Source organism: Miscanthus floridulus, chromosome 19, assembly GCF_019320115.1.
Source record: "Miscanthus floridulus cultivar M001 chromosome 19, ASM1932011v1, whole genome shotgun sequence".
NCBI classification, from domain to species: domain Eukaryota; kingdom Viridiplantae; phylum Streptophyta; class Magnoliopsida; order Poales; family Poaceae; genus Miscanthus; species Miscanthus floridulus.
In genome coordinates, this window is record NC_089598.1 from 2,346,986 (window position 1) to 2,358,177 (window position 11,192).

At 52.9% G+C, this 11,192-nt stretch overlaps 1 protein-coding gene across 1 annotated transcript; it reads right to left on the reverse strand.

The window, feature by feature from the left end:
* Window positions 1–9,787: 9,787 nt before the first annotated feature.
* On the reverse strand, window positions 9,788–10,402 carry LOC136528785 (uncharacterized). Its single transcript, XM_066521770.1, has one exon. The coding sequence runs from the start codon at window positions 10,400–10,402 to the stop codon at window positions 9,788–9,790; it is 615 nt and encodes a 204-aa protein (XP_066377867.1).
* Window positions 10,403–11,192: the final 790 nt, after the last annotated feature.

Consider the following 11,192-nt stretch of genomic DNA (forward strand, 5'->3'; position numbering starts at 1 on the left):
ATGGTGCTTGGTGCGTCATTTGATGGGACGGCGCTCGCCGAGGGAGCGCTCTCCCCCTCCGAAGTAGCGCAGCGCATCAAGGAGGCGATGGAGCCTTCGTGGGAAGACGTCGGCGCCCCCCTCGAGTTCATGTATCCGGTGCCAGGGCATCCCCCGATGTAGCCGAAACCAGGCTACATCATCCTCGTAAGTCTCCTTTCCTCATGCCTCCTCTTCAATTGAACTCCCGACCCCTTGATGCTGACATTGAGATGGTGGGGCCAGCCAAGGGACCTCATCCATAGGGATCACCTAGCTCCGCTGTCGAGGGATCCATCCATGAGGGTGGCAACCACGCCGAGGCCGAGCGGTAGAGGAAGGCGAAGGAGGACGAGAGGAAGATGCAGCAGAAACTGCTGGCGCGGGAGCGAGGGGAGGAAACTGATAGTGATGAAGATGATGACGAGGAAGATGATGATGAGGTAGTCGATGACACCGAGCGTGATGGCCTAGAGAGCGAGGACATGCTAACAGGTACCCGCTCACCTTTGTAGGGGTCGAGACCTTTCTCGTTTCATGGACGGGAAAGCACGCCCATGAGGCCGGCGGAGAGGGTCCAGACCATCGGCTCGCCCTCAGAACCAGCAGGGGCGGGTAGATCTACCGTTGTGCCCGCGGTGCTAGCGGAGCGGGGTGGCCCTGCCGCCGTACCTCAGGAGCCAGTAGGGGTGGGCGGATCTGCCGCCGCGCCTAAGGTGCCGATGAAGAGGGGTGGCTCTGCTGCCATGCCCCAAGAGCCAACAGGGGCGGGTGGATCTGCCGCCCCGCCCGAGGTGTTGATGGAGGGGGTGGCTCCGCTGCCGCACCCCAAGATGCAAGGGAAGTGAGCCCCTCTGCTCGGGAGTAGGGGCGGGCTCGAAATGGCCCTACCTCGATGAGGTGGAGTAGGGGCCTGGGGGTTCGTCCCCCAAACGTATCTACCACCCAATAGTGCCAATATAAGTCATCAACTCCTCTATTTCCTCTGTTTTCAATGTCACTTATGCCTTTTGTTTCTTGCAGCATCTTGAGATGGGGCAACCATTTGGCGCCGGCGCCTAAAAAGAGCGTCACCCTTTAGGCAAGGCGGCGGCCGTCGGTCGACGTCGCTCCCATTTTGGGCAGGAGTGGCGCCGCTGTTACCACCTCGTTGGCTGGTCAGGTGCCACCAGTGGTGGTGCTCATGCCCTCGACGGGACAAGCGGGCGCCGATGCTGAGGGAGCAGCCTCAAAGGTCGCCGAGCAATTGGTGATGGAGGTGATTTTGCTACCGATGTCGGAGCGGATGGAGATGCCGCTTGCGCTCGTGGCGCCGACTGCGGTGGGCGCGACACTGCCGGTCGAGGGCCCACTGATGCAGGCAGAGGTGGCAGCGACTAGGATAAGCTAGGCGCAGCTGGATGCAACCATGGTGGTGCCTGAGGAAGCGACGCGATCTACGCCATCGGCGGCCCCAGTGACGGCGCCCGACCTTCGAGGACCGGTGGGGAATCATCCTTGGCCCTGACCTCGGGGGGCAGCCGTTCACCTGCGTGGGGTGAGCCCCTGCTCCAGTGGACAAATTTGCGGGACCCGACATCGACACTCTTCTCCCTCGATGATGCCACTGAGAGCATGGAGCAGGAGAGTCTTGATGAGGGGATTGCGGCTATGCTATCAGCCTTGGATGATGCCAGGGGTGCCCTACGTGAAGTCATCATTCCCACTGGCTGGGTATTCACTCGACCTTGCCTCTCGCCTTCTTCTTTCTTCATGTATTTTTGTGTTCTGACGTTTATCTTCTTTCAGTCCCTTATCGCTCATAGCCGGGAGAAATCCTGGTTCCTTTGCGAACAGAAGGAGAACTAGGACCACCTCATCAAACAGGCCTGGCTATGCAAGGAGGTGACCGCCTAGCTTGCTGCCACCCAACAGAGGGTGGCCGAGCTGACTCCCCTGGACGAGGAGGTGGCCAGTCTCTGGCTATGGGAGGCCGAGGCCCGTCGGCATGAGGAGGAGACCGAGAGGGCGTTCGAGGCTCTATTGGTGAGGGTGCGGCAAGACGAGGAGGAGGCCGCCAAAGTCAGGAGTGAGCGGGACGAGCTACTCTAGAGGGATGCCGAGACCCGCCAGCAGATCATCGACCTCCTAGCCGAGGCAGAGAAGGAGCGGGAGCTCATGTTGGGAGCCGAGGAGAGGTTCGCAGCCCTAGAGCAGAGGGCAAACCTGGATGCCAAAGCGGCTGCCCGGCTACGCAAGGAGTGAGATGAGCTACGCCAGACCATGGAGAGGCTCCGCTCAGAGCGTGGTGCGGCCCATGGGGAGCATGACTAGGCTGTCCGAGAGCGCGATGCTGCGCAGTAGAAGATCGACTCCCTCTAGACCGAGCTTGGAACCATGATAGCCCAGAAGCTAGATGTCGAGGCCATCGCTGTCGGGCTGGCCACGGAACTTGCCAAGGCGAGGAGGAACCTTCAGGCAAAGAGCGATAAGCTTGGTATCCTGAGTGCCGCCCTCGGAGTAGTCTACGACGACCTGTAGGTGGTGCGGCCAGAGGGGACCAGCTCACTCACGGCCCGTGCCGTTGACATCACGGCGCGGGTGCGCCAGCTCGAGAAGGAAGCTCTTCGCTCCGGAGTCACCCAAGCCTTTGCCATCGCTCGCTCTCATTATGCGGACAGCATTGACTTGGAGACAATGAGCCTTGACTTCGTGCGTAGCTACGAAGCCTCCAAGCTGGATGAGATAGAGACGGCGGTGGCTCCTCTTGCGCAGGACCTGGCGGACAGAGTCAAAGACATAGTTCTCCCCTGGAGGGGTTAGTTGGTCAAATAGGTTGGATGAACTTTAATGTAATCTATGGACAAGTGCCGACCCTTTTGTATCGTAAAAACAAATTTGCAATTTCGTTTTGTTTGATTGAACTTGTTTTCTTCCCTTTTTGTATGCCAAAAAGGGGGCTCACGTATTTCAACCCTTTCGTTCATTAAGACCGTAGGGCCTGAGGTGTAAGAGGAAAAACTTCGATCATGCTAGTGAGCAAAGACACCGTAGCCGCCGAGGCGTAGGTTTTTTGCAGTCCAACTAGGCATACTTAGTTATTCGCTTCCGCAAACCTTGCCACTAGGCTTAACGTGAGGAAGAGGTCTGACATGGCGACTATTTCAGAAAAGGTGTATTTATAACCTTATCAGCCCCCGAGTGAGATCTGATCCCTGGCCATTGCTTGGGTCAAATGTCACTGAAGATTGAGGAGAGGATAGCGAAACCAGTTGGAGAAAGCATCGCTTGTATTCGTATGTACATTCTCCCTAGCTATCGTTCTATGACCGTGCATTCGGTCTCCTTGCAATGTCCAACTTTCCTCGAGCCCCCACGTGTAGCGGGGATTCGATCGAGGGTCGGCCCATTTTTTTATTGTCGCCCCATCCGCGGTCTCTGCAACCGAAGGGTTTGAGTTAACGTCACTTGCATCGATGGCTCAAGCGACGCGCTAGGTGAGCTCGGTGTCGATGCGGGACCCATGGGGTTTCCCACAGAGAAGAGAGAAGAAGACCTAGTCCAACTAGGATTCCCTACATGTAATCCTACTAGAACTAGTTACGCGTAATCCTACTAGGATCTCTACTTTGTAACCGACTAGGACTCCCGCCTCTCCTGGACTATATAAAGGAGGGCAGGGGTTCCTAGATCGGCACCGACACATAACCAACAGAACTCACAACCACAACATACCTCGCAACACAACAAATAGCGCAGGGCACAATATACTATCCACACCAGACTGGACGTAGGGCGCCATGACTTTCCGGCGTGCCGAACCAGTATAAATCGTTGTCTCCCTGCGTTTACCATCGAGTTCCTACAAAACGCCGATACCCCTCCGAACAAATCACCGTCCCGGGTACCCCGTGACGGGTTGCCGGTGGTAAAACATCGACAGCTGGCGCGCCAGGTAGGGGTTCTCGGCGCTTTGCGTTTGAGAGCTCGGTGGACCTCACGATCAAGACTTAATACTTGCTGCGGCTCTCGTCGGCCCTGGTCGACAAGTCGCGGCTCTCGTCGACCCTTACGATCAACAACGTCCGCGGCAACTTGGACTCACAAGACGACGTTCTTCGGTGAACCGTGACATGATTGGATTTCGAGCAGCTCGATCTGCACTCTGCTCCTTGACCGAATTAATTTCCTACAATCACTTACCGTCTGATAGGAAGGCTCGAGTCAGACCCAAGTCGGATCGCTGGCCTGCTTCGTCACCAAATCAGACAAGGATGCCGTATAGAACTCGAAACTGTGCAAACTAGAAACCAACAAGCAAGCAAGGAGTCTGCGCGGCTATACGACTTGATTTTTTGGAAGACGTACAAGCTACAGAATTTGAACAGGTTCCGAGTGCTACACCGACCAACGACCAACTACTGGACTGGGACGTGTCCGAGCACTTGCCACGAATTTCCAACTACTCAGACAAGGAATCCGGCTCCCAAGGCTTTTCAACTACATTCATCAAACCATCAAGTCATCAAATCAAAAAGAATTGTCATACTGCATCAGGCTAATACGAGAGGCGAGAGACAAGACCAAGGAGCCATAATATATCTCGGACTACCCGGACCAGAACTATTGGCCCCATGTTAGAAGGCAACACCCAGCCACATCGACATCCAAGTTTGATCCAGAAGCACCATGTCCGACTGCACCGAGCCAACAAGCAAGCAAGCCGATTACAATAGGGATCCAATCAGCAGGAAGCAAGCAAATTATTCGTGCTCTATAGCTCCATGACACGCTGATGACGCAAGCAAGCAAGCTAGAAAGAAGTCCACACAATTAATCAGAAGAGACGTACATGCAAGCCAATTAAATATTGATGAGACCCGTATATACATATATACATGCAAAATGCACAGCAACAACCTGGAAGACTGGTCCGTGAACTACTCGACAGAGATACGATACCGACTACTCGGCTGCGGCGATCGACAATGCGGCCACCAACCAAGCTAAGTCACGTCTCGTTTTTTATATATTTCAGATATTATTCATATATGTCTTTGAGAAGACACAAAAATCATCATGCGAGCAAACATAGTGCTCTAAAGTCAAATCATCATGCGAGCAAACATGGTGCTCAAGATAAAAAAATCATCATGCGAGCAAACATAGTGCTCTAGGTCTTCTCTTAACGGTCGCCGAATTCCTCAGGTAGAACACGCCTTAATCCGTGAAGCTTGTCTACTCACATGGACGGTCACGAACCGAGTGCCAGGCTCACATGGTCACGTCATGAACCTCTGAACCATACGCCAGAGATTCAAGTGCTTAAACATAACAGGACACTACCTTAGGAATTTGCATGGCCTAGCAAGAGCAAGACGCAAAAAGTTTATATGCATTTCATAATGCCGGGGTCCGCCCCTGATTGATTATTCAAATATGGGACATGCTCCCCACTTTAATCTGGAATGTCATTTACAACATATTTTTATGTTTAACATGCAGGAAAGCTACATCTGTACCATGAGATCAGGAAAAACACGCTCCTGAGAGCTACTTTACCGAGACAAATTCAGAAAGAACCCGGATTGATCAGAAAACAACCTAGATAAGGTACATATAAGTTCAGAAAAAAAACCTGGACGAAGTGCAAACAACCCCGAAGAGGTGCTGCAAGTACCAAGACAAATTCAGAAAGAACCCGGATCGATCAGAAAACAACCCCCGAAGAAGTGCTGCAAGTACCAAGACAAATTCAGAAAGAACCCGGATTGATCAGAAAACAACCCGGATAAGGTACATACAAGTTCAGAAAAGAACCTGGACGAAGTGCAAACAACCCCGAAGAGGTGTTGCAAGTACCAAGACAGATTCAGAAAGAACCCGGATCGATCAGAAAACAACCCCAAAGAAGTGCTGCAAGTACCAAGACAAATTCAGAAAGAACCCGGATTGATCAGAAAACAACCTGGATAAGGTACATACAAGTTCAGAAAGAACCTGGACGAAATGCAAACAACCTAGAAGAGGTACATCAAGAACCAGAGAAGTATAGAAACGGCCTGGATGAATAAAAACAACTCGGAAGAGCATCACGGCTTAGTCAAACACTAAGCTCGGGGGCTCGGCATTCGCTTCAACTACTCCCGGGGGCTCAAATTCAAGGATGAAAGACCAAGAACGCAAGTACTCAAGACTACAACAAAGACAACACATCAAGACCCTTCATCCGATTTCTATTCTAAAGAAAAGTACTCGGAGAAGGCTCAGGGGCTACAGGATACATAACCCTAGAAATTTTTGAAGACAAGAATCTGGACCCTCCAACTTTTGCAAGCAAAAGCAAGAGGCTCGGGGGCTACACTCAGTGAGTGCAATTTTTACGAAAAATTGCACCCACAGAAAAAGAACTCGGAGCAACCAAGAAGACTAAAGGGACCCTCTGGCTTCTTGTCCCAACAAGCAAGAGGCTCGGGGGCTACACTCATTGAGTGCACTTTTTTAGAAAAAAAGTGCACATCAGTCATGACGAACCAACCAAAAGAAGACCATCTCAAGATTTCACTTCAGAAGAACCTGGAACGGATTTACAACAACTTAACGAAGGCCAAGAAGAACAAGAAGGCTTCCGAAGCTCATCCATGAGATGCTTGGGGGCTTGTCGATGTGGGACCCATGGGGTTTCCCACGGAGAAGAGAGAAGAAGACCTAGTCCAACTAGGATTCCCTACATGTAATCCTACTAGAACTAGTTACGCGTAATCCTACTAGGATCTCTACTTTGTAACTGACTAGGACTCCCGCCTCTCCTGGACTATATAAAGGAGGGCAGGGGTTCCTAGATCGGCACCGACACATAACCAACAGAACTCACAACCACAACATACCTCGCAACACAACAAATAGCGCAGGGCGCAATATACTATCCACACCAGACTGGACGTAGGGCGCCATGACTTTCTGGCATGCCGAACCAGTATAAATCATTGTCTCCCTACGTTTACCATCGAGTTCCTGCAAAACGCCGATACCCCTCCGAACAAATCACCGTCCCGGGTACCCCGTGATGGGTTGCCAGTGGTAAAACATCGACACTCAGTAACGGGCGTGTTCGAATAGAATCCGGTTTCGTCGTTCGTGATGGGGTCAGCGAAGCCCTCGTGTGGCATTCCATTGCTCCTTGACCCACCTTCCAATAGATTCCCCCTCAATGGGGATTCTATGGGCTCGGCTAGAGGTTAGGATCGAATGAGAAGGTCGAGATGAGGCCTTAGGGGCTCATCTATGTTTTCTCCCCTGGCTTTTGTTCAACACAAAGTGGCCTCGGGCCCTCCACGGGCTGGCCTTTGAACCTCGGTCTTTCGATCAAGGATCGGGTGGCTTGAGCCCCCGAGCCCCGTGGGGTTTGGTAGGGGTCGGCCATGATTCATGCGTCACCCCCGTCCTCGGTTTCCACAACTGGAGGGGCTAAGCTAACAACACTTGCCTCGATGGCTTGAGCATCATGCTTAGTGAGCTCGCTAATAGGCATGTTCGAGTGGAATCCGGGTCTGTCATCCGCTGATGGGGTCAGCAGAGCCCTCATGTGGCACTCCACTACTTCTTAACCCGCCTCCTGGCAGATGCTTGAGCCGTTCGATAGGTTCGGGTGGCCCATTGGCCTCTCCTTGGTGGAGATTCTGTGGGCTTGGCTCGAGGTTAGAATCGAATGAGAAAGGTCGAGATGTCCCTATCCGCTTTTGAGCGGGGTCGGGCAAGGCCGCTGGGGCTCATCTCATTTTTTCTCCCTTGGCTCTTTTTAACATGAGGCGGCCTCAAGCCCTTCGCAGGTCGGCCTTCGAACCTCGGTCGGTTGTCGCGCATATCAAATGAGACGACTACCACTTCGTGATGCGACGTGAAGCGTTGTGATGCAGCAATTGCATATGCAATGCTTGGATGTATGGGATGAATGTATGTATGTATGAATGAATGAATGAATGAATGTATGAATGAAAATGGATGAATGAATGATCGTATAAAGAGAAAAGCGGGGGTCGATAGTGTTACCTTGATGGCACGAGCGACGGGTCCTAGGAGCCCTTACCGGATATGTGCATGTGGGGTTCGGGTCCGACGTTCGTGATAGGGCCGGTGTAACCTGTACGAGCATCCCCATCTTTCGTATCTGTCTCTTGGCAGTGGCCCGAGTCGCTCGATCGACTTGGGCGACCTGACAGCCTCTCCTCGATGGAGATTCTGTAGGTAGACCCCTCCAAACCATTTCCGAGAAGGTGGAGGCTAAAGCTTGGAGTGCGAAGACAAAGAGTCTGTTCACGCTGGTGAGCAAAAATGCCGTAGCCGCTGGGGCGAAGGGTCCTAGCGGTCCGACCAGTTTTACTCAAAGTTTGCGCCCACACACCATGCCTCCAGTTCGTAAACTTAAGGAGGGGTTGGGCAAAGAGAATGTCTAGTAAATAGACACTCTCGCCAGCCCTCGAGCGATGTCTGACCCCCTGTCGTTGCTGGGGTCGGAGGCTCGGTAGCGAAATTAATACGTAAAGTAAGGGTACATGTCTCTCGGTGGTGGCTTTGAGCCATTCAATCGACCTAGGCACCGATTTTACCTTGATGGTAAGAGTGATGGGTTCGGAAAGCCTCCCCTGAATATGAGCTTTATCCTGTCTGCTCCTTATCCATTCCTTGTTAGTGGCCAAGCCGTCTGATCGACTCGCGCTACCGCCTACCTGTTGAGACAAGATTTTCCTGCGGAAATAGAGGATGAGAACATCCCGCGCAAGAATTCGGTTAGGCAGACAAGCCAAGCGATGAACTCGTGCAAAAAATTGACAAGCTCCCAAACTTCGTTATAGCAAACAACTTCTTAGCTCTTCTCCCCCTTTTTGTAAAAAAAGGTTTAGCACATTCTGACCCTTTCCATTAGTTAAGGACATAAAAGCTCGGAGTGCGAAGGAGCCAACTCGGATCACGCTGGTGAGCAAAGGCGTTGTAGCTGCTGGGGCATAGGTTTCTCGTAGTCCGACCAATTATACTTAGAGCTTGTTCCCAAAAACCTAGCTCCTAGGCCTTAACGTGAGAAAAGGGGGTAGGCATGGAGAATGTTTGCAGGATAAATGTACTCAGGCTCCAGAGTACTAAAGGAAGCTCGGCGACCAGCGTGCGCCAAATTTGTCCAACCGATTGAAGATTTTGGGCTTGAGGCCCTGTAGGACCATGCCATTTGCGCGCTCGACCTGCCCGTTCGTTCGGGGGTGCCGATGGCGGCCCAATCGACCTAGATGTGGTATTCATCGCAGAATCGAAGGAACTTCTTTCCGGTGAACTGCATGCCGTTGTCTGTGATGATGGAGTTCGGGACTCCAAACCGATGGACGATGTCAAGGAAGAATAGCACGGCTTGCTCAGACTTGAACGCGGAGATCGGTCGAGCTTCTATCCACTTTGTGAATTTGTCTATGGTGACAAGCAAGTGGGTGTAGCCTTCGGGCGCTTTTTTTAGAGGTCCAACTAGATCGAGTCCTCAGACCGTGAACGACCAGGTGATGGGGATTGTCTAGAGTGCTTGGGCCGGTAGGTGAGTCTACCGAGCATAGTACTGACACCCTTCGTAGGTGCGCATGATTTGCTCGGTGTCGGCTACTGCAGTAGGCCAGTAGAAGCCCTATTGGAACGTGTTTCCGACCAGGGTTCTAGGCACAGCATGGTGACCACAGATCCCACCGTGGATATCGCTCAGTAAATGCTTCCCCTGTTTGATGGGGATACAGTGCTGCAGGATCCTAGTGTGGCTTCATTTGTAGAGTTCGCCCTCCACAAGAACAAAGGATTTGGCGCGACGTGCGAGCCGTCGAGCCTCCGTCTTGTCCGTCGGTAGCGCGTCACAGAAGAGGTTGTCGAAGTAGAGCATCCTCCAGTCGACCAGAGGGTCGGGCTCTATCATTGGGTCCTCTTCGAGCTCCATGACCTCGGGGCTAGACAGAACCGAGGGCTTGTGCTGGTCGCTGGCGAAGATGGCCGTTGGTACCGGCTCTCGGCTAGATGCTGCTTTCGCAAGCACATCGGTCGCCTCGTTGAGATGCCTCGGGATGTGATTAAGCTCGAGGCTATCGAACTTATTCTCCAACCAGCGGACTTCTTGGCAGTATGCAGCCATCTTGGTGTCGTGGTAGCTTGACTCCTTCATGACTTGGTCGATGACCAGCTGGGAATCTCCTCGAATGTCGAGGCGTCGGATGCCCAACTCGATGGCGTTGCATAGGCCATTTCTAAGCGCCTCATATTTGGCCGCATTGTTGGAGGAGGGAAAATGGAGACGGACCATGTACCTCATGCGTATCCCAAGGGGCAACAAGAAGACCAGCCCTACGCCGACGCTCTTCTTCATCAGTGATCCGTCGAAGTACATCGTCCAGTACTCTTGATCGACGACCGCTGGTGGCATTTGGACCTTGGTCCATTCCATGATGAAATCGGCCAACACCTGTGACTTGATGGTCGTTCGGGAGGCATACGCAATGCCCTAACCCATCAGCTCGAGTGCCCATTTTGTGGTTCTTCCCATGGCATCCTGGTTTTGGACGACCTCGCCGAGGGGGAACGACGTCACGACTGTCACTGGATGTGACTCGAAGTAGTGGTGTAGCTTACTCTTGGTGTTGGGTTCATAAACCTGGGGTCCCTAGCGGACTGGCTTCCCAAAACAAAGGTTTGGCCCAAGTAGACAATGCTTGACTCATGGGCCAGCCCAAGTACCTAAACGATAGAACGGAGGGGTGATCCAATCTCTGACCGGAAGGCCTAGCTGAGGAGGAACGGCGCCCGTTTCCGACTCTGGCCCACCTCTCCGACTGGAGCGCTCGCTTCGGTCTCCAGCCCGCCCCCGAATGGCCTCTCCACCGGAAGGCCTGGCGAAACACCGCTTCCGACTCCAACCCGCATCTCCAACCGGGGATACGTTGAACCCCTGCTTACAGCTCTTCTCCGATTGGCGCAGCCAGAACCGACTGGGGCCAACCGATCGGGGATGCCCGCTCGGTAGGGACTAGGAAATGGATAGAGAAAGTAAGGCAGGGCACACAAGTCAAACTGCAATACCAGGGACCATACCCTGTACACCTACCAGGCAGTACCCTGCGACCCTCCTGACATGAACAGAACTCAAGCTGTGTTGTAGGTGTTGACATTTTCCCCTACAG

Bases quoted from the DNA above. Each gene is read 5' to 3' on its own strand.
- LOC136528785 (XM_066521770.1), bottom strand. From the start codon at position 10,402: ATGTACTTCGACGGATCACTGATGAAGAAGAGCGTCGGCGTAGGGCTG.